Source organism: Patiria miniata, unplaced genomic scaffold (genome assembly GCF_015706575.1).
Source record: "Patiria miniata isolate m_02_andy unplaced genomic scaffold, ASM1570657v1 HiC_scaffold_21, whole genome shotgun sequence".
Lineage (NCBI taxonomy): Eukaryota > Metazoa > Echinodermata > Asteroidea > Valvatida > Asterinidae > Patiria > Patiria miniata.
Genome location: NW_024037060.1, coordinates 3,588,664 through 3,612,945, shown reverse-complemented (window position 1 = coordinate 3,612,945; position 24,282 = coordinate 3,588,664). Strand labels below are relative to the sequence as shown.

At 39.1% G+C, this 24,282-nt stretch overlaps 1 protein-coding gene across 7 annotated transcripts in view; it reads right to left on the bottom strand.

Moving 5' to 3' along the window:
• Positions 1-24,282, bottom strand: part of LOC119729823 (diacylglycerol kinase beta-like) — a 64,276-nt gene that overhangs the window by 30,658 nt on the left and 9,336 nt on the right. For 4 of the 7 annotated variants that reach the window (XM_038202612.1, XM_038202615.1, XM_038202616.1 and 1 more), the window contains exons 2-3: positions 15,021-15,097; positions 11,950-12,295 (exon numbers count right to left, since the gene is read on the bottom strand). In XM_038202612.1, coding sequence (XP_038058540.1) covers positions 11,950-12,295; positions 15,021-15,097 — 423 coding nt within the window. Of the gene's footprint in view, positions 1-11,949; positions 12,296-15,020; positions 15,098-18,520; positions 18,750-24,282 lie in introns of those variants that run through there. The other 3 variants (XM_038202617.1, XM_038202614.1, XM_038202619.1) reach the window with 3 other exon arrangements.

Genomic DNA, 24,282 nt, shown 5'->3' with positions numbered 1-24,282 from the left:
TTATGACAGGGGGGGGGGGGGGAATCAGGAATGAGTTATCCCGATGCTAAGCAGTCCAGATTGGCTGTGTTCCATCGCTGGACTTGATTACAAAATGGACAGGGACTAATTGATAAGGGATTAGGCACTCTGCCGTCATTAACGACTAACTGTCAGGGCATTAGCCATTAAGGAATGGAAAAGCACTGCTGAAATGTCAGCCGAGTCAATCTGGTCCTACGGATTTATATATTTACGCAGCGTAAATTGCATTAATCTGCACAATATTGTTCTGTTCATGTGGATTTGAGTATCCCCCACCCCAACAAAAAACCCTCTCCCCCCTATAAAAATGAGATAATCAGACAAAAGTAAAATACCATGTACCAACATTTTCTGATGGAAAAACACTACACGAATGTTAGAAATTTTCATGATAGACCTTTATCATGCTGCTACCATTACAGTCATGTTCCCTGTATCCAATAACAGTGCTGAATGATAATGTTTTTGTGCAAAAAGGAACCAGACTATTTTTCCTTCCAGCCTTGCTTTGGTTACGTTGCTTTAAATGGGAAAAAAATCAAGGTGTAGCAACCAAAGTACTATACCATTAGCAACCTAAGTACTATATCCACGGCGCGGTATTTGTTACAAAGAGAGTGCGCCACAGAGTTGGGTTCAAACATTTCGTGAAGGGGTAGTTTGGAAGAGAGAAATACAGCTTCCACCAATTTTGTATTGAAATTGAAGTTTATTTGAACTGTGTTCAGATTTAAATAATTTAAAATATTAAAACCAAGCAGAATCTGTGGGTGAAGTGTTATAAAATAAATATTGAATGCTTTATCTCGTGGTGAAGTAAAACTAGCCTCCAGAGGTGATCCATGGAGCATTCTCTTTTCTATAAAATAGAATGTCCATGGATCACCTCGGGAGGCTAATTTCACTACACCACTCGAAGCATTCAATATTTGTATATTACCAATTACAAAAAAAACAGAGCCTTAGCTCTGGAACCCCGTTTCGGACACGACTCAAGTTTCAGAATATGGATTTGGTCTCTTTTGTTTATGTGCCTTTCTTTATATTTGCTCTATTTTCTGTGTAAGACAACGGATGAGAGATAGAATCCACTGCTGTGGTGTATCACTGGAAACGTTTTACCGGTACGTCCTACAAACCAATCTGGGCACGCTGTCACTTCTATCACGGTGGCCCCATTCAATGGCAAAAGCATTGTGCTAGCTATTGTTCAGATAATCCACCACGGGGCAGATGCTTTGTACAATACAGTGGGCACAATGGTTTCTCCATTGAAGAGGGCCTGGTGAGTGTATGTGATCACGTGGATTACAAATACTTGCACAAAATTCATGGCTCCATTAAAAAAAATTTGATGAAACTTATCATCCTATACAGCAACACTTCCACCGACGAGCTTGATGGCCTTAAAGTTTCTCGGGTCGCAACGGGAGCTTGAGAACGGTATTTCAATTTGCGGTGGCGTCGCGACACATTAAGTTCCTCTCTTTCCCCTACACCCCCGCTCTCAGCCTCCTTAATGTCTGGTCGGGAATTATCTTCATCTTTTAGAGTCTTAATGACTATGTGGGCCGATGCTTACACGGCATGCACTTAGAATAATACCCAGATTAGTCAATTAGCCAGCCATATTAAGCTTGTGTTGATGGTTTTTTTCTTGTAACAGCCACACATTAGTTTTACAGGCACCCTTTAAGGAAAAAAAGAAAGGCATCGACTGGAAGGATAAAAAAAAAAATTAAAAATTAAATTGCTAATTGGGAGTGGAATGTCTTGAAAAGTCTTTACAATGCACGAACTAAGATTACTCAAATCTCCAATATGGATTTTTTTTTTCAACGGATGAATACTAAATATCTCAGTTCTTCGGCAAAATAATAAATCAATGAATAATTCACAAACTGCTCGCATGTTTAGATTTATTAACAAGTTGATGAAATACATGGAAAGTAAAATTTACCCTTGAAAGGATTTCACAAACTTCTATGTATCCCTACTTTGTGACTTAAGTACCGAGATTTACGTCTTTCAAAATTTCTTCAGCAAATTTGTAATTTCTTCATTTGCAATTTTACTTGAATATACATGTATGCCTTACAGCAGGATATGAATTGATGGTGTACAAGTTGCGACAATTTACATTCCCGGAAAATGTAATTTGCAAAGCTTTCTTTTTGACATAATTCTGTGCTTGCGGCAAATGACGCTGAGCTTCCATTACATATGTTAACTGAGACGTCATTGTAGAAGACACAGATTATGCACATGCCGTCGTTAACGCGTCCAACTGCGTTTCAGAGCAAAGACGTAGAGGTCGACGAATTCCCTGCGGTCGTAAACGGAGGTGGGAATTTCATAAGTAACCCAAGTCAAAAACTGATTATGATGTTGTCTCTCCACTTGCCAATGCAAAACAAGCAAGAAAATAAATAGGGGAGAGAAAGAGGAAAAAAACAGGAACTCGCAAGAAGAAGCTCAGCCAAAACCGTGTGTCACGGTACAGCGGCTGCGCAACCGGTTTTCGACCGCAGACCCCCGTGGGAAATCTGGCCTGATGATAAAAAGGCAACCAGGCAGAAGGAGTAGACCAAAGCGACCTTCTAACCTACATGCACATCGGCTGGCTGAACCACTTTTAGGCACAAAAACCCAAAGCCCTCGTTTGGCCATCAATCTCAAGTCTGGTGAACCGCCTGGACGTACGCCAACTCACGATCGAGTCTTGTAATCATTTCCTGAAATTTAATGCAGCAGCATTGCACCGACGGGGAAAAAAAAAAATACCCTTCCAATTCAAAATACAGCAGTCTGCAAAATTGCAGAAAGCTTGCATGTTAAGATGCAGCATTTTTCGTTTTTTTTGCCAAGTCAGTGTAAGAAAAACAACCTAGCCTTAACTCTGAATTACCGGTATTATTGTTTTTTAAACTGAGACAAACCTTTCACTAACTCAACTTAAGCTCACTCAAGCCTCTCTGATACCATTCATCACAGTTATAGCGTATTGTAGTTTGACAATCAATTAATTTCACAAATCATTTTGGCATCATTTTTAGTGCTCAATGTACGTAGAACATCTCCTGAATTCATAAGCATGTTCACGGACAACAAACATTACAAGCTATCATCCTGACACTAATTTTGAAGAATTAACTTCTAGTAAATGGCAGGTTTTGTTTTATAAATCCAAACAATGGAAAGGACTCGTCATGCCAACTGGTAAAATCAATGCTTTCCTCTGACACCACGCAAGGTCTGAGAAAGACTTATTTGTCTTCCTGCTTTTCTATTTCTCCAAAAACAGTCCAGAGATTTCATTTGGCAATTTTGTCAAAACGAAGCACCACACACGCTTAACCTTTCAAAAGTGTCTGGTAAACACATATATTGAACAGCCCTTTGTATTACAGTTTTGAAAAATTTGATTTGAAAAATGCCCCACCACTCAGTTTGTTTCACCAGACAAAAGCACCGACTAGCTAATCAAGTTATTTCCTCAACGTAGAAAAAAATAAATTCATCGCTAGGAAAACAAGAGGTTCAACAAAGAGTGCTTTTTGCACTATTACATTCAATACATCTTTTCCTTGTTTTGTGCAATTATGTTTTTTTATCTCGTGTTTGGTGAAGTCTCCCAGCGTAAACAAATTCTTACAAAGTGAGCGCATTTTAAGACAGAGTCTGCTAGACTCGAGAGGTCATTCCCGTTTGTACGCACTTATTCTCGTCGGTGGAAAGTTTAACAGAATCCAATGGACAGATGTGTGAATGAAAACAGTGATTCAGATATTTCATGGTTAATTAAATGGGTGCAAAAGGGTGTACCACAGGGACCGCCAAAATGTTAGCTTGAAAGTTAGGAAAAATAAAAGCATGTAAAACCGTTAAGGAAATTAAGATTACCGAATACTTATACTTTATAAAATGCATGTCATCCGTCCATATTATATTTTGACCAATGTTAAACCAATAAAACCTGACCGCCATTTTCTGAGATGGCACTACGGTGGCACCAGGCGCGCGTGAGTTGCGCTCAGGTAGTACGCAGGCATTCCAGATTCCTTCGACCAATAGTGTTACCAAATACACAAACGCCTTGTCTTTAAGAACGTGTGCGGCGTGTGCACGAGCATGGCACCACTGCAAAAATGGCTTCTAATTTTGTTCACCAGATCCCACTATAGCCCAGGACAATCGCTGGATACCCTGATATTTCTATGTAGCACCCGATATCATCCAAATATCATCAGGCTTTTAATGATAAAATCCAAATATCTTGGCACTTCCATCTCATGATCCTTCCATATACACGTAGCCCAGGAAAATCACAAAATACCTTGAAACTATCCAAATATTGTGATGTTTCCAAATACACTTGGATAACATCCTAATACCTCGATATTTCCACATAGCCTATGATAATAGCCAAATGCATGATACCTTCACATAGCCCAGAATAATATCCAAATACCTTCAAAGTTCCATATAGCCTAGGAGTAAAACAAAGTTTGGTTATTTAAACTATCGGAGTCAGCAACTTCCAACTATTTCTTACAAGAAGTTAAATTGCGCATGAACACTAAACGTAAAATGGTCAAAAGTTATTGACAGAAAACGCCCTCTGATTTGAAACAACATTCCCTTGACGTGTCGGCTGGAATGATTTGCTGCATATTCAATGTCAGGATACACATGTGCATTAAGTAAACATGACATGTTTTTCTCCTACCAAGACCAATAATAGACATGATTCTGATGTAATCCAGCCGTGTTCTTACAATGAACAGTTCTCCAGAATCGATTAATCATTATCATTATCCCAACATAGAACATTTCTATTGATTTGGTAAGTGCACATGGCTCGACGTGTGTTTTCGTTGTGCTTTTTTTCCTTCATTTTGATAGGTCTGTGCAAACTTCCAAACTGTACACAGATGTGAGTGATTCCTGTGCCTGCGCCATGAATCCACAGAGCTGCCAATAAAACATGCACGCAATCACACTCAATAAATCAACAACCTACTGGACTGCATGAATCATGATATCATGTTACTGTGATTTTAATACCTGCGGTCCAGCTTAGTGTCATCTTTGTACCGATCGGACACTGACTGACTCCCCGACTGACTGACTGACTGACTCATATATAGGATTACCCTGTAACGCCAACGAATGGGCGAAATCCTCCCCACTGCGTAGACCAGGGCCCAATTTCATGGCACTGCTAAGCACAAAAATTTGCTTAGCACAAAAAAAGTCTGCCTTATAAAAGCAGGTTACCAGCCAAAACTCCATGTGATTTTCATGCTTAGCAAACAACAGCTGAATACTTATCATGAGCAATGTACTTCACATGTAGTTTTGGCTGGTAACCTGCTTTTATAGGCCAGACTTTTTTTGTGCTAAGCAAATTTTTGTGCTTAGCAGTGCCATGAAATTGGGCCCTGATACATGAACAGACTAGCGATGGATAGCCATTCTGAATCGATTAAATAGAATTATGCCCCTCTGGGACGAGCTTTACTGAATTTTCCACATATATATATATTCTGACCTGAAGATCTGTGCAAAGGGGCAGCTGTTTGCAGTTTGAAATAGCAGTGGTCAAAGTTAGCCCGAAATACAAAGGCTCAGCCCCATTTCATCATGAGTACATGCATAGGCACTGTGTCAGACTGTACCGGTATGTACATGTTCATGTATGTATCCGAAGGCATACCGATACATGTACCATGTTCTCATTATAAAGTGAATTGATGATGCCCATTTCGGGGAAGTTATTTTGATGTAAAATACAGGGCAGGATATTGAGGCCCCTTAAGCTTCTCAAATGTTGTCAGGATTCATGTGAACGGACTTATCACAATTGGACTTACAACTATCCACCCCTCCTGTCCTGTAAAAAAAATTATGAGCCCAGGGGGTCACTACAATCATTTAGCATGGAAATTTCAAGACAGCCAAATGAAAGTAAATTAGAATTGGCCACTATAAACAAGAACAACTTTTAGAGAGTTCTGTTTCACAAATTTTTAATGCTATTAAGTTGCAAATGAGAAGTAAGTCGTTAATGAATTTTCAGAATTTCTTTTAATAATTAATCTGATTAAAAAAAACATTACAAAACATACTGAATGTTAACAACTGTATTAATCACAATATTTCACGATTGATATCAGTCTCTTTGAGACTTCACACAGCCCCCTCTTTGTTGAATGGCAATTAAGCACTGTCGGGTTTGTTTATAAACGCCATCTACATGTCGGGCTAGTGCATATAATCCGAAGACAGTAGGCGCGGGCCGGGGACGTACTTACGCGATGCCGCTGTAGAAGAAAGTTTATGTTTGGAGATTGTTGATAGATCACGGTTTTCATTTAGTGCATGCCGGGGTTCAGATTGTGGTGAAATGTCCAAGGTGTGGGGCACGTGATGCTTACAAAAAAAAATCTGGATTTTTTTTTCTATTTCACAAATTTTCGATTTTTAAAATGTGGGAACTGCATCAGTGCAGCAATGTTTTAATATGTACGGCTTAGGTGGCTAAAGTCCACTATCAATTTTAGTGCTGAAATGAACAAATACTAATTCAGGCATATTGAAATTAATTTTTTTTCCCCAAAATTTTGAAGGTTAAAAACAGGATTTACCCACCCAACAAAAACAATTTCAGAAAGTTTTTGGGTTGCCTCAAATCTTGGTTTTTTAATAACCATGCTAATCTAGACCCTTACGGTATTTCCAATAGCTTTTTCCCACGTGCTGCATCTCCTTGGAATTCCTTGCCTGGTGCTTGTTTCCCTCCAACCTATGATCTGTCCTGTTTCAAGAGGAATGTTAATTCCTACCTTCAGTTTTCCTGAGTACCTACTCGTCTTTTCATTTCTCATGTAGCCCTGTACCTGGAGAGGCCTTTTGCCTTGTTCAGGACGAATACGCATAGAAAAAAGCAGGGAAAATGTACATCCTGAGATAAAAGAAAAGGATGTGTGATTTGCAAAGCTTGGTTGGGTGTCAATGATATAGAAATCAGAGACACACGACCCCGACTAATTACAATGCCGAATTTCGGTGGGCTCTGATCGACAGGGGAAACCTAGATCTCATCTGACAGACACGTTGTTTTGAGAGAGAAACCAAATTACAGGACCTGTGTATCAGACCATGTTACACTACAATAGCAACCCATGTCAGATTCAAACCCCCATACTTTTTTCCACCCACGCAAAGATTGAAACCCTGTAACATAATCCTCTGAGAGGGAAGAAAAAATAAAAAGAGATCGGCAGGCCTTGCCGTGGAAGTCGGTCGAGGAGGAAACTACATGTACCCCCTTTGGCTTCTTGGGTAATCAACGCGAGGCCAATGAGGACACAAGCAAGAAGTGACATTTCAAGGAGTTTATTAAAAACGACCCGGCCGCGTTTTCAAACAGGGATCCTTAACCAAACAGAGAGAAGGAGAGCCCAATATTTATCTAGTTTCGACCATCTCCAGGGGTCTGGTGGGTTGGACCTTTACAACAAGAGACAGTCTTCGGTTACTTTTCATCGCTTGTTTTACATTTTCAGGAAGGACATTTTTGTGGGCGGGTGGGAAATTTCAGGGGACCATGTAGCATTTAATAAAAGTATGAAGGGAACAAGAAGAAAAATCCATGTCGTTGCCCCTGGTCTCGGTAAACTAATTTGCCACGTGGAGACGGTTCAAGTGGAAGGGGATGCAGTTTCAGATGGCATTCTCAGATTTAGAAGTGGGAGGAATGAATCTTGAAAGGAACGGGGATGGGAGACTTTCACCCCAAGTGGGAGTTGAACCTGAGGAACGGCACTAGAAGGCAGGGAGACACTACCTTGATAAGTCAGTACTGTTAATGTCTGTCATTATACACATAAGTTGATAGTGGCCAATGCATCAAAGCAGCTTTATACTTGTGACAACCTCAATAAAATATGCTGTTGGGGCTCTACTGCAAACAAAAATCCACAATGTTGTAAAATAGCCTTCACGAGCCAGCAGCTTTACATAAGTTGACAAAAAAAATTGGACAAAACTAGGTCGTTCAACTATTAAAGTTGCATTTTAGTTTCATAAAAGCTTTTGAAATGGTCTAAATTAGTTTTAAATTGTATATTTTATGTCCACACTGAATGCTGACATACATGTATGTGTGTATTTTGGTTTATTTTCTCTATTTCCTTCTATATTATTTGCTGAACATTAGAATAAATCTAGGACAGGAAATCTCTCTTTCGTTTTTGTTTCCACAAACACCCTTTCCTATCTATTCCAAATAACATTTCAACGAAATCATGTAGTGTTTTTTTTTTTTTACTTTTTACCCATGTTTCCAGGAAATTTACTTCTAAATTTAGGTAATGTCTGAGAATCATTTCAAAACAACTTACAAATGCATAAATTATAGTTAGTGACTAAACCGGTGTGCACTAAAAAACATTGCTACCTAGTTTACTGGGGAAAAAATGCTACACCCCATACCTGGCTTACTGTTATAATGGAAGATTACTGAACTGGGCATTTAACTATAAGTGATTCGGAACAAAAATCCCCGTGCTAGGGAGACTTGATGTGGTACATGCCAAAACTGACTCCTTGCGGGGGAAAAAAAATGAATATTGTCTGAAATTCACAAGGAAGCTTTAACTAGTCTCTGTCGGGCATTACATTTCATCTGGCAATCACTGGGGAATTTATTTTGCTTTTTGTGGTTTACAAGGTTTAAATGGGACAATATTTTTCCAGTAAATTGGCAGGATTTTGCAGTCACAAAAATAACTCTAAAGTTAAAGGTGGCAAGTGCTAAATCCACCATGATTCGTTCACTGATTGTTAGTGGGATTTATTTGAAAATGTGCAAATAGTGCTTCAGCTTGAAAGGGCAACAATGTCGGAATGGATGGCGTCTGAATTTCATAAAGTGAAATACTTGGAATGTGATTTTTTTTCTGTAACTTTATTTAAAGATGAACCCCCCCCCTTTTGTTTTATTCTGTCTTTGGGTGGCCTGGATTTTTAGTTAGTGTGCTGCTCCCCTGATTGATTCAGTTCACAGTATAATGCAGAACTCACAACGTAAAGGAATAAAATAATCATATCTTCTAAAAAAAAAGGGGGGGGGGGCAGCGTAAAAGTAGCTCAATGCGTTCTTTTCATAATGTCCTTTTTGTGTTTTCGCACGGCTTTTCACTTTTTTTCTACATGGTTCTATTGTGTTGTTTTGAACTACATGTAGTCTGTGTTTTTATTTGTATTTCAATGATTACTTTTCGGTCCTGTTATTGACGGTTTTTATTGCATCTCTGCATTTTAGACTTTCATGTTTCGTATGGATTACATTGTTCATTTGGTTCACTTTTAAAAAGAAACTTTACAATTGAAAAAAAAAAAAAAAAAATTATAATGAAAATTTTTATAATGCAAAATCCATTAAAATGCTCTCAGGCTGAGAGCATTTTGATGAATTTGGCGCTATAAAATGCATGTTTTGTTTAGGCAAAAAAAAAAAAGTCTCCGGTTTCTGGTATGCGCGCGCGTCGCCGTAGCCATGCGCGTCAGCAAAATGACATTTTTTTTTTCAATGAAAGATGATGTCTAAAAACCGCCAAACTCACTGGTTTGACTGGAATCCTGCTACTGCACAATTTTAACGTGTTTTTAGATTGGGTTATGGTCGAGAATCAGCTTTATGTGGCCTCTCTAGACTCCCATATATTAACACTAAGTTTAGTCGGGCACCATTTGCAGTCATCAGCCGACATTTGAAGCAAAAAAATCAGGTAAAAAAAAAAAAAGCCGCGTCGCCGCACCACTTTTTGGGCAAGCTCCATACCAGAAACCGGAGACTTTGTTTTTGGGCCTTTACCAATTCTAAACATTATTTCAAAAAGTGAACCAAATGAACAAATATTTGAATGTCTGTTTCCAGCTGAACAAACAAAAACAAACTCCATTTAAAAGCTGTGTGGTTCATTGGAGTCACTGTTAATTTCATGAACAGTCAATTATGGCTTAGATACAAATTCACACTTGATGGCTCTCCTGAGTGCTAGCCGACGCGAACTACAAGCCCCACTCCACAGCTCAAAGCAAACCACTTAAACGCAACTGAACACGTAGTTGGCACAAGGCTTCTGACACCATGTACACTGTTGGTTTGGCCAGCGGGGGAGGGGCAAATAACGTGGGAGTCTGAACAATCAATAGAAATACTCCGTATGCTGTTTGCGAAAGTCAAGGCCGAAGCGGGACACTTTTATGGGGAGAAAATGAAATCATGAATTTTCCCCCACTTTTTTTTGACATCTACAATTCACTTAAGCTCAAATGTCAATAACAGAAGATTGTTAAATTTGTGTCGAGTGAATGTCCAGGGTTCAATGGAGATACACCACAATTTGATTGTCAATTTTGTTTTTGGATCTTGTGTTGAATAATTTTGTTTTTCAAAAAGAGACAGCAACCTTTCTGGAATTACACTGAATGTTTCAGATTTTTACAGTGAACTAAATAATCTGATTTTGTCACCGACCACAAATGACATGTACAATGTACGTGTAATAAAACATGTATAATCTACATGAATAAGTAAACATTTATATACATGTACATGTACAAGTACTGTATCTTCCTATACAGAAAAAAAACCTGAAAAAAAACAACACCGACATTTACTGATGAATTTCAGTGCATACAGCCAAACCAAACAGCCGTGATATGTTCGCATTGAAAGCCTTTGTGTATGCGACGGCATTTTCCCTACATTGAATTTTGGGTAATTCTTGAAAAACATTGTGGGCACGTGTTAAGGAACTGCAGCATATAACGCCAGCTAATGTAATTATTGCAAACAATGTTTTCTATTATCTGTGCAGCGTGTTTTCTTGTCTCATTAGGCATGTACATGTAAGGGCAATGGTCTAGCATAAGCTTGAGAGCAATGTACTGACGGTTATTTGCCATGAAGTGTTAGGCTTGAGGCATGAGAGATGATGACTATCATGAGTTTCATGAACAAAAGTGCAGACAGAATGAAAGTGCGATTTTCTTAAAGTCAAATGCCGGAGTAGTTGCTTTTCGATATTTGGGGCCAACAATAACCATGGTAACCAAATGTCACTTACTTGGCAAAAACACGTTCATACGTTTTGGTAATGATATTCCCTTTGTTTACGGTAAGTCTTGTCTGGTGAATTCCGTCAATCAACAAATATTACATTGGAGATTGCAAATTTGGAATGGGCGACACATTGTTAGTTGGATTTTAATAAGACGACAACGACAATATGCTTAGTTGGTTTGACTTTTTTTACAAGACCACCAATGGCACATGTACGGAGATGCATACCGGTGTTATAGACGCTGTTGAAAGCAATGTTAATGACTTCACAAGATGCGCTTGAAACAGTGACATACCCAGCATGATAATATCCATTGTGGGATATTTTTTTAAGGATGATTAAGGATTTTCCTATGAATCTGTCTCGTGCAAATTAAAACTGTCCCAAAGGTAGTTTAATTTTCAGTGGAGATAATTAAACCAGGAATGTACATGTACATGTACCGTCTTCAAATGATGAAATCAATTTGTACGATGAAGTACATTGGCATGACATGTCTCATGATAGCGAGAATTTTTTTTTTCCAGGCTTGGAGCAGACGTGAAAGACAAACAATAGTGCCACCACTGAATGTTAGTTCCATTAAACACCACAGGTTACATGTATGTTATCAAGTCGACAGAACAAAGTGGGTAGACTGAAGAAGCGGTGTGTTATGTTTTAGTAGTGAAAAGGGTATAGTTACTTGAAGTGGATGATGCATGTTAGTGACAAGACGAGAGAACATGAAAGAAGAAGGGGGGACACTGCGTTCCGAATAAAAATTTGGTTGTTGTGGTCGTCATACCCCTACCCTGCTCTGTAGATGTGATGGTGGTTGTTGTGGTGGTTGTAGTTTGGGCCGGTGGCGATGTCGTGGCAGCCGTAGCCGGCGCGCCGCTTTTCTGGACCGAGGTTGCGCTGCCGGCCCCCGTGCAGATGGGGGCACAGGCCGTTTGCGTGGTGGCGGCGGCCATCATGCTGGTCACGTCCAGCTGCGCGGACTCCTTACCCTTGAGCCCCACGTCGTGGTGGGCGGTCACCATGGGTGTCTTCTTGACGAAGGAGAGGAAGAGGTGACGACACAGGTCCTCCGGCATGTCCACGTCCAGGTAGGTCTCCATGAAGAGCTTGAAACCCTCATAGTTGATTGGCTGAAGTCACACAAACAAAGAAAGACAAAAAGACTTCTGTAATGATTGATGTAGTCCATGTCAAGTCCACCACAAGCCCTGTCATAAGGAAATCACATGTCAATCACAAGTCTATATTTCGTCACAGGTGATGAACAACCACAAAATGTTTTTCTAACTTTGGATGGGATGACTTGTGATGGACTTGTGAGAGCTTGTGATGGACTGAACTATCCCACTGCTACAAAAGATGTACTGTTCTTCTTGAAGATGCTCATTTTCTTGAAGATGGACTTGTGAGAGATTGTGATGGACTGAACTATCACACTGCTACAAAGATGTACAGTTCTTCTTGAAGATGCTCATCTTCTTGAAGATTGACTTGTGACAGCTTGTTATGGACTTAACTATTACACTGCTTCTTGAACATGTAGTGCTCATGCTCTTCAACACATTAGACTGTATTTCTCCCAGTGAAACTACAACTTGTGTGTTTTATTATAACCAAAAATGTATTTAAATTCTCTATTTTGAGCATCTGAAACTTTTGGAGGAAAAAAGACAACTTATATATTTTTGGTTGCTTTAATCAGTAGACAGTAGACTTGCAAGTAGACTGGTTCCTTGTTTCTACTTAATTAACTTACATTTAGAGGGGGCGGGAACCAGTGCAGTCTACAAAAACTGAATTAATGTTTGCCCAAAATTTGTACAGTAATTATTCCATAAAGGTGGGCAGAATTTTTCCCAGCGATGTTTCATTCAAAAGTGACTGCACTTTTGTGTTGATGGAAATAAATAGCAATCCAGAAATTTCAGGCCGAAACCAACACATAGCACGTATAGTACAAATTGGGGTAAGTGATCTTTCCCATCCCGGATTTCAAGATTCATTTGTGTACATGATCAACACTCAGACCACAACTGAAACAAAACTTGCTCTACATAAAACAAAGAAGTATTTGTGAAAAAGAGGAAGTTCCTCAATATAAACTGGTACGTCTATTCTTATTTTTGTTATAGCCTTGGGGAGGGCCATTATCCGCGACCAGGCACCTACATGTAAGCCAAGCACAGATTTATTCCCATTCATAAATACCGGTACATTTCGGTCAAAAAGTCAAAACAAGTCAAAAATTCACAAATTTCCAATGATATTTTTCGACAATTTTACTTCACGTTTTGTGAAACAACCCTCTGGCCATGTTCATGGCATGTGCCTCGCACGTAGTGCTATAAAAAACTCCTTATATGGAGATTGGCGTGCCCGTGGCGTGTACTGCGCGATGTGGCACAGAACGCAGCAGTGTTTTAGCTGTGGTTTAAAACCGGCCATGTCATGGGTTCTCGACCAATAGAAATGGGTAAACTGTCTCTGTGTTTATGAATTGAATTTTAAAAATATACAGGATTTACATTGAAGCCTTGTGGTTACGCATACAGAGGTTTATCATTTCAGGGTGAGCTGTTAAGACTTTTGGGCCTAATTTTTATTCTAGTTTTGTTTCTTGCCTCTCAACCCAAATGCCCCTAATTTCTCCCCCGTTAAATGTACAAACATGGTATTGGGAAAATCACTCATCTCCTGACGTTCAAAGGGACAGGCCATTTCGAAGCAACAAATCACAATGACCTCCATAATAAGAAAAGGCCACGTATGCAAAATTGAGCAAAATACAGGGACACATTTGTAAGGATATTACCAGAACAGAAAATGAAATATTACAATAACTGTATTTGGCATAAATGCGCATGGAAGGTATCAGAGGATTCAAAACCTGGAAGAACCAAGTTGTGATTCATACTAAAAGACCTTCAAAACTATTTTTTAATTCTAATGAGAAATATATAATGGCAAGTATCACTTTTATTTTAAAGTTGAGCAAGGTGATTCACTGGAGCGGGGTTTGAACCTGCGACCTCCGGATTACCGTTCCGGTGCTCTACCAACTGAGCTCTCCCAATCTATGTAGGCGGTTCCCCATTTTGTCAATGGCGTTGTTCAAGGGGTTTTTCTTTTTTGGGCAATTTTTTTTTTTTTTTTTACAATTTGTAGGAAATATTTGGGAAACTGAAAAAGATTTTTAAAATGGTATATTTTGTTAAGTGGAGTGATACCCCATATTCGTTAACGCATAAATTTGCACAATTTGTAGGAAATATTTGGGAAACTGAAAAAGATTTTTAAAATGGTATATTTTGTTAAGTGGAGTGATACCCCATATTCGTTAACGCATAAATTCTAGCATTTTTGGTGCAATATTGAACTTGGAGAAGCAACCGAACTAGAAACGATATGTCAATTTGGCATTTTGGAGTTTTTCATTTTTTTTTTTTTTTTTTAGCTCTGACTGCAATTGATATAGTTCAATCAAGTAAAAAAGGGAAAGAATGTAGTATCCAGACGCCACTTCTTTGGCTGTTTACTAAGTCTTTGGAGACTTGCATGCATTTTTTTGTATTTTTTAACAAAATTGGAAATGTTTCTCATTCCCAGATTCATGTCTTTTCCACATTTCTGTGATGACTGGCCTTCACTGAGATAATATACGGTGAAAAAGTGGCATCAGGATGCAACATTCTTTCCAATACAACTAATGGAATCATTCCAAGACAAATCACGTTATTTTGCACAAGGTGATTTCGCACGGAATAAACCAATGACTGTTGCTATGGGAACAAACCTTTGTAGCCCCAGTAAATTCCTTTTTTTTTTTTTTTTAAGTAAAAAGAATTTTTTCCTCACCTGCTCTGGATTGTACTTGGAGAGGACACCGTTTCCATGGAATTCTTCCAATACATCCTTGAGAGTCTTCCGGGAGTCTGTGATCGAAATGTAGAAGAGAAAAAAGAATCAAAAGCCACCATCCAACAATATTTGAGCAATTCACTTCAATCTCTCACAGTGGTTTAGAATGGAGCAAATTCGATCAAGTTTAGGATGAAATTTTTCGTTGGGAAGATGTACATTTTAAATTGGGTTTCGCCTTAATTGTCAACGTAAATCATGAACACAGTTCATGTATAATCAGTGTTGTCTGAGGACCTGCAAGAAAAAATATTACAAGCTTATACTCGGTGGGACTCGGCAAAGGGCAAAATCCAATTTTAAAAAAGTATGGTTAAATCATAGTTGGACCGATTCAGTTTGACTTTTCCCCGACGCAAAAATTCCTTCATACAAAATAATGATTGTATAGTGCCGGTGCTAAGATTAAATTCAAACCAGTCAGCTGACCCCGGCCACGGCTTTGTGCTAAAGTGGTTAAGACATCTGCACTAGTACGCAAGATGTCGCGGGTTCGAGTCCCACATGAGTGCACTTGTGAATTTCATCTTGCAAGCTCTCCACATCAGAGAATATGAAATACCTACAAAATTACGTCAGTAAAGGGCAAAAACACTTATAAAGATGTACATCACTCAGAAAATAATAATAAAATTCCATCACACAAGATGGTCATTAATGTTTGGACTTTAGACTAGTCTAAACAAATATTATTTATCAAGATCATTTGGGTTTTTTTTTTTAGGGAAAATTACGCATCTTCTCTGGAACAGATTCAAGTCTCTTGAACAGAATCTGAATCGATCCTGGAAATCTTAGAATCGTCCAAACCTAATGTAAGGTGTGGTTGACTGACACCAGGGCTTAAACGTCTGAACATTTTGAGTTTTTGAATATATATATCACAGACTTCTAATCAACTTCTCTTGTTATGATTGCCTTGGACTTGGCCAAGGACTCAACTACATACAACAACCAGTCACATCGGAAAGCAATTCGGCCAAGGTCAGATGTACATCTACTATTCCACATGTACGTGATAACATGCAGGTAGGGTTGTGCATCGGAACCAGGTTCCGGAGTACCCAACTGTTAATGCTGGAACCGGTTCCAGATTATGGAATCAGGTAGCCGTAACCAACTTTACAAATTACTAAGTGACTTCTCAGACAATGAAAAAGAAAGGTTTCAAATGTCATTTGTGGAGGATTTGAAAAAATGAAAACCAGGCTACATGGGAAAACAAAGCACATTTCACATTTATGACGCTCGTGAAAGCTGCAATTTACACCGTAAAGCTAAAGCTCACTGTACACACTTGTGTCTTGCTGTATTTGCGAACCGATGTGGCAGTATTATCATGCGGACCTTTATAAACAATCTAAACAGCAACTCCTGATATTTGAATTTCAGGTTGGGTTTCTTTCACGGGTAGCCGGGTACCCATTTTTTTTTCAATCGGGTACCCGGTTCCTGTTCTACCCGTAAATGCACACCCCTACATGCAGGTGATAAATGTTTGACGTTCACAATTTGTTTGTGTATTTTTTATGAAGGTACAATAGTAATTATACATCTGGCATCACTTGACATAATAATTGTAAAGACACTATGATTTCGGAAAGTTTCTTTTAATAAAAAAAAATAGTCCTAAAAATCTGCTTGGTCTTAAAAACTTGACACACAAAATACAAAATTACTTGACATAATAATTGTAAAGACGCTATGATTTCGGAAAGTTAAAAAAAAAAAAAAAAAAAAGTCCTAAAAAATCTGCTTGGTCTTAAAAACTTGACACACAAAATACAAAATTACGTGGCATAATAATTGTAAAGACACTATGATTTCGGAAAGTTTTTTTTCAATATAAAAAAACTAGTCCTAAAAATCTGCTTGGTCTTAAAACTTGACACACAAAATATTTCAAATGTTTCTTTTATAACCATTACTGCATTTTTCTTCTTCTTTTTTGACGACTTGGAAGAGAAGAATATGTTTCAGGAAAAGTCTGCAGGATTTTTGTTTTCCAGGAACGAGAATTGGTCATATTAAGTTGGCTTGAACCAATTACATGTACATGTACATGTACCTGTACCGCGCAAAACTACCCAAGCAGCCTGTAAATCCCTGTATACCTCCCAACATGCCCAATAGCACAGTATGGTTTTGTAGCTTCATAAGGGAATCAATACAATGTTATACAATGTAATACAAGTGCCAAAGGGCTAAGATGGTGTGTTCTCTTTCTGAGCTGACAAATCCCTTGGACGGTCACTAATTACGTACATGTACAGCGGAGTATCGGGGTAATAAGACCTGCTCAACAACTGTCAACATTGCTTATGAAATAATCGCCGCCTGTCAGGAAGGCTGACAATGTGGCTGTGAGGTTTTGACAGTAATGAACTACAACACGTGGCAAACATGCAGACCTTGGCTACTTATAACATTACAACCAATAATCATATACCGATATGAACGTGTACCGGTACCAGTAGTGTGTAGTACATGTAAGTTTACACATTGGGTGTTACATTATGTCCAGTGTTGTCCTTTTGAAAAATGTTGACCTATAATAGACTTTATTCACAAGTCCGCCATATTAAATTGAATCTAAAAATTAATGTGGCCTGACGTTGCGAACTTAGCAAGTTCTTCTTCAGAGGCTAAAACTTTCTGTTTTAGCCTCTGAAGAAGAACTTGCTAAGTTCGCAACGTCAGGCCACATTAATTTTTACATTTATATATTTCAGGTCAATCTAGTCAGTAAGCAGTTTGCAGCAGTCTTACTTTTTTTCATATTAAATTGAAAGCGAGGTACATGTACACTCTTCATTTTCTGAACTTGCGAGTAGAAATGAAAGCAATGAAATACAATAAAAGTTAATTACAAATTAATACTAGTCTGCTCTGATGAATAATTAAAAATGTGTGATTAAACATACCCTAATGTTTTTAAGCCACATTTTAAAAAAAATTGAAAGTGAGGCTTAGAACGCACTCCAATCATAAACTAGTCTGGCACCATCCCATTCAACAATTTACAATTTATAAAATAGATTCAGGGAACACTACTCAAAATGGCTTTCTCTTCTGAAAATAAAGTCTATTCGGGTCATTTACAATAAGCCCTACTAGGTTTCTAAATTATGATCCTTCATTCACAGATATTTCACGGATATGAAACTTCAATTCCTAGAATGAAATGTTAATGCATGGGAAAACCAGACCTGAAAATGAAAGGAAAAATATAAATAAACAAAGAGAAGACAGTAAGTTGTCATGATGATCCTAAGTATGAGTCAACAGATTTCAACAAAGTATTTACAACTTTGGTGCCATTTCCAAAGTTTCAATTTGCCTATATCATAGTGAACTTCACAAAGTTGTGAACTAACACCACCAAAAAAGGGTAAGTTAATTAACTACAATATGAATTAACAAGTACGTATACTCACAGTGTTTTGTATACATGTGTACATAGTCCAAAGGAAATGGTGTACGATTAAGACTGTTCATGCTGTGTAAGATGAGTACGGTCGAGGATGTCAAAATCATTGAAATATCGTGTACTGATGCACACGTACATGTACGTAGGCTGTGAGTTCATACAAAACACGCAGTGTGTTTCAAGTCTTTGTGGCTAAATAACTGGATACGTCCTGAATGCGCCCGGTATACACGTACGTCACACGCGATCAGACAAAGCCCTCAACCGATATTTCCTTTTTTCACTTCCTGGTGATAAGAGGAAATTGGGATTATACTGTATGAGAAAGTAAACGACAACCCTGCCAAAAAAAAAGGAAGGGAAAATGCTACACCTTTTACATGTACGTAAATGTTGGAATGCACAGGCCTTGTGTTTTTGTGTATCGTCCTCACTTTCCAACACTTCCGAGTCGTTGCTTGTGATCAGTTGGTCGATTTCACAGGGATTGCTCAACCACGGGCACGGATGATTGCCCAACTGGAATGATGATCTTTAACTTTGGATGAATAGCATGCTGGAGTGATCACTGTATTTTGCTTTTTTTCACGGTTGTTGTACTCGAAGTGAAGTCGGGTAAAGTTGGTTGGACTGGTCATTGCCAGTTCAAGGAAAGTTGCATCACGGTTGACACTAGATTTTGATGATAACTTATTTTGAGTTCAATACCAAGAGAAAAATCAAACAAACTACCCCACAAACATCCAAAAATGTCGGTCTTTCCATTTCTTACTTATAGTTGCAGTTGCAGATTTAGACAAGTTTTCTAGAATACTGGATTTTCCAGTGTGTAGTTGTACGTATATATTAAAAAATTAATACTTCCCTAAATGACAACCATTCCTTTGTTTCTACATGTAAAACAGTGGGTTTTCCCAACCATGTACATATATGTAGGTTATTCCAACTAAAATAAACCCTCAAATCAACCACAAGCAACAAAGAAAAAAAGGCACTGTACACTGAAATATGTTGTTTTTTTTCCGTGTTGACTTCACCGGGACCAATTTAAACTGCACACAAAATTAAACTATTTCAAATGAACAAAGCAGCTGATGCTAAAAAAATACCCTAGAAGTAGAAAATCAAAATTCCATTTGAGTCAACAATAGTTTAGAAATATTAGACAGTGCCTTTAAAGAGCGCATTTAAATTTTACGGCAAATCTTTTTCTCGTTTTTTACATTAGAAATGCAAGTAAGATGGCTCAACGGGTACAGGTTGTAAACTTATAGACATCGTTGTTGTCGCGGTCATCTACATCTACAACACAGGTACACGTAGGCCACATAGGTTTACCCTGGTTTCACCGTGGCTTGTTGGCACCAACATCGTCCCATCGCCCGGGACATTTTAACGCAGTGACGACATTTGTTTTATTAAAAACACCGCCAGCAAAAAAGGGAGTGGGAGTGTGTTAATATATGTGGTCCATCCACGGGAAACGGTTAATTAAAGAGCAGCAGATCATGCCTGTAGGATTTGGGTTCTTGGTAAATTACTCATGTATGACCGACTTAGCTCGGGTGTTAACAACAATTTAGTTGGGTTTTTTTTTTTTGGGGGGGGGGGTGGGGGAGACTGATGCTGCATCCAATCACACGTCTATGGAAATAGAATTGGCCACTGCCATAGGCGCATGTGTTATTGCTGGCCATATAGCCCAATAATTCGGACGTGGCCTAGCTTTTCACCACGGTACAACGAAACGTATATTCATGCCATTCTGTTAGGTGAAGAAAATGAAAATGTTTTTCGAGTTGACAAACCGTAATCTCGGTTTAAATAAACGGTATGCTTGTTTTTTCATTTGAACTTGGGACATCCACCATTTTCAGTTCTGCTTCCAGTTACCCTACCTACCCTATTTTGACAGCCCCTACCCTAATCCGAAAACCATCAATTACTACCTTTTATCCTTGGCTACATTTGTACATGCAGACACCTCCATAAGATCGTACACAAAAAGAAATTGCCAAAAAAAAAACACGTCCCCTACCTACCTATTTGTTTTCAAATGCCATGTACTCGGAAGCAGAACTACATTTTTTTTTGGGGGGGGGGCCTTATCAATCAGAAAAATGATTGACTCAATTCGTCTGGTTTATAGTAGTAATGCATATTGTGCTACTCTGCTACAAATTACAATGCAACATTTTAATCCAACGTACTTTTCTTACATACGGGGCTGTTTTAGGAAACAAATTTATGCTTTTACAACTTAACAAAAAACTTGTAAGTGAGAATGGCAATTAATGATTCTACTTTTTGATTTTGAAAACATTTAGGCCCCTATGAACAGTACAAGTACATAAAAAGCGTACTTGAACATGTACTTGTAAATGTAATGCATTCATTCAAGTTTAATGTATGCATGACATGTCCCCTGCAGTCCCTATACGAAAAACCAAGGCCAATGGAAAAACAAACAAGACTGTGCTTTAGTATTGACCCGGGGAGCGTCAACGACAATATCGGAGACAAGAGTCCACGATGCCCTCTGCATTAAATTCCAAATCTCCTTCATAAAATATTAATACAGGTGTGATTCCTTCAGCGCAGTGTACCGAAGCAACAGATATTTACTTGAGCAACAATCTTGGGTTAAGCAAAGCTCAAGAAAATGTCAAAAACCTTTTGACCTTTTTTTCTGGTCCTATAGAGGGGCCAGACTAATTATTCCCCTTTCAGGAGGTACCTGACAGACTCACTGCACTGGTTACAAATTAAACATAGATGTTCCCACACACCCATGTTCCGACACACCCATGTTCCGACACACATCCATGTATGTTCCGACACCCCTATGTTCCAAATATTCATATTCCTATCCCTATCCCTATCCCTACCCCTATCCGCTCTGTTCACAAGCACCCCCTCACCGGCAAAGGAAGTACAGTTGGGGGTGACCGACTGACGCCATCTTACCTGACTGCAGTTCATTTGCCGCGAAGCGCGGCCACTGCGCGTAAATAGAACAAATCCCCTGGTGTACGTGCGTCACACACAAGGAACGGTGCGCGTCAACCAGTGAAATGTCCCGCCCATGGGGCATCGTTGTTAGGTAAAAGGGCACCCTCTTTTGGTAGCGCACGGAGCCCTAACCCTAACCGGGAGTAACACAATCTTATGTACGGTTTGTCGGAACATAGTGTCGGAACATTGAGCGGTCACCAACTCACTGACTGCCACTTATGACAAAAGGCTGGTTTGGACATGGCGCAAAAAGCCAATGCAAATGTAAATTTGTGACATCAGCGCAAGTTTTCACAATGCCAATTAGCAAATGTTGAACATTTTTTAATTCAGTGCGAATTTCGAAGTGAAGTTTTCCCAACGTCAAATTCACTTTGCATTCGTATTCACACCAAAACCAGCCTTTAGTGTCATTGTTGGACTATGAAGAGAGCTGGGCCAGAGCAATTCTCAGCCAACGAATAGCCATTCTGAGCAACATTATTTTTTTGCGCTATGGTTTTACTAGGCTTGCCCTGTCTTCGTTTCACATATCGTCCTCAAAATTTACGTACCACTTGCCAATTTCACCTGACCTTATTTCCAACACGGGTTCAATTTTTTCTTTCCATTCCATAATCACATGCCTAAGCTGAGTACATGAGCCACAAGTCAACAAACGTCAGGTCGTTAATTAACGAGGGTATGTGGTGAATCCAGGGCCTTGTTTGCCAGTTGATTACGTCTCACACGCTCAGGCGGCCCGCCAGTGCGCATTCCAGAAGACCGCCAGTGTATCTCGTAAACTGCTGCATTCGGAGGCTAGATAAGCCAATCTTCCTATAAACTTACAGGGTTTTAATAAAACGACTGTATGTGTCTTCTGCAAGTGGAGAAAAGTACTTGATTGTTTTTAACTCAAACATACACACATTTATTTACTCGGTGGAGAAAGAAACAAGGAAGCTTCGTAAATCATCCAAAAAAATCAAACAAGATCTATGACACTACTTTGCACTGAGGCAAAACTCGGAATATGGCTAGACATAAAGATGGTGACTGGTCTTAATAAATTCCTGTATACGGTACATGTAAGTCCATCACACCATTAAACTATTGCAGAAGCAATAGGATTAGTTTGCATAACCACAGATTTAGGGTACATGTAAATATGTTCTTTTACATGTAGTTGCATTTTTTTTTTGGAAGGTCATTTTCAAATTCATGAATAGAATTAAATTTGCAAGTGGTGATACGTTCACTTTCAAGCTGCAACGAGACTGACGATTGATAGGGCCTGCTCCTAATTGACAGCGTACCTGCGTGATACAGGCAATACATGCCAATGTAAGACAATCTGGCATTACCCAGTTGACATTTTACATGCATGTGAACATGTTCCTTACTGTACATAAAATGTGTGACAGCTTGGAAAATGTATACCCCAAAGCGGATGCAAACATACTGTGGCACGACGACGACTGACGGTCTAGCCTATATGATCAAATTTCTGCAGAGTGACTTTCACATCTAGGTAAGTTTTAAACGGAACAGGGTTTCAAATTTCTTTCCTGAAAAAAAAAACCCTCACATTCCTTTTTTGTGTGTTGACTAATGTTTCAAAATGCAGGTAGGGACATGTACATGTCTGATGTAACAGGCCTAGAGGCCTTAGAAAAAGGACCACGGTACATTATTTGATCCCCCATTTAAGAGGGGATGGGTCGAGGGATTTGGGGGGGGGGGGGATGATACAATCTAAGACAGCAAAATCAGCTCCCTGCAAGTAATAAGTTAACAGAGCAGTCAGTGGCCTCTATAAGAGAGTCATAAAACAAGATGCTTCAACAAACCTACGTTGTACCTACACACTAGTTTTAAGCACCATCCCCAAGCAAAGGCAGGTGGGAGATGGGAGATGGGAGAGGCATCAACGCAATAAATGCAATTCATTTCACCTCGAATGATTCGTTCTCCAATTGTCTCCGACAAGATGCTGAGGACAGATGTCATAGACTCTTTAATCAAGAAACGATGTCACGGGGCCACAAGCCTGCACTGTACAAAACGCTGCAGGAAAGCATAGCAGCTGCTAGTAACAATCTCGACAACCCCCCCCCCCCCCAATGCTAAATCTACTTCCGATCCTCTGCGATAGATAAGCAATTTGGGAGGGGGGACGGAAGGGTAAGGGAGAAGAAATCCTTGCCATCCAGCTGCTAATGTCAAGGGCTTGGTGCGTAGACTGTAATTATATTTCTCTCTGTCACAAATGCAGAAGCGGACTAAAAGGCAGTACAGTTCAGTAACTGGAGTTTGAATAAGTGTTTGGGACGATTGTGAATCTTGAGGTACAAGCTAGACCAAAATACATGACGTACAACGTATGAAACCGGTTACACCTCTATGTTCCGACACCCCTATGTTCCGACTGCGCATATTCCTATTCCTAACCCTAACCCTAACCCTAACCCTAACCGGGAGTAACACAATCTAGGTTGTCGGAACATAGGGGTGGCGGAACATAGAGCAGTCACCGTCAAACCAGTGTCACCACAAAATGAGTACAAATTTAGAATTGTGTAATGGAGTGGGGCAAAGCCAAATTGAAGGGGTGGTCGATGTTTTAATTTTCAGGTGAAGCTCAATCTGTAAGTACTGTTCTACCTTTCCCAATTGTTTTCAATCTTTCAAACATCTTTAATGCCTATTTTCATCCTGTTTTATAAGTTGACTGTTTACTCACTGTGATACAACAGTTGTATTTCTAAATGT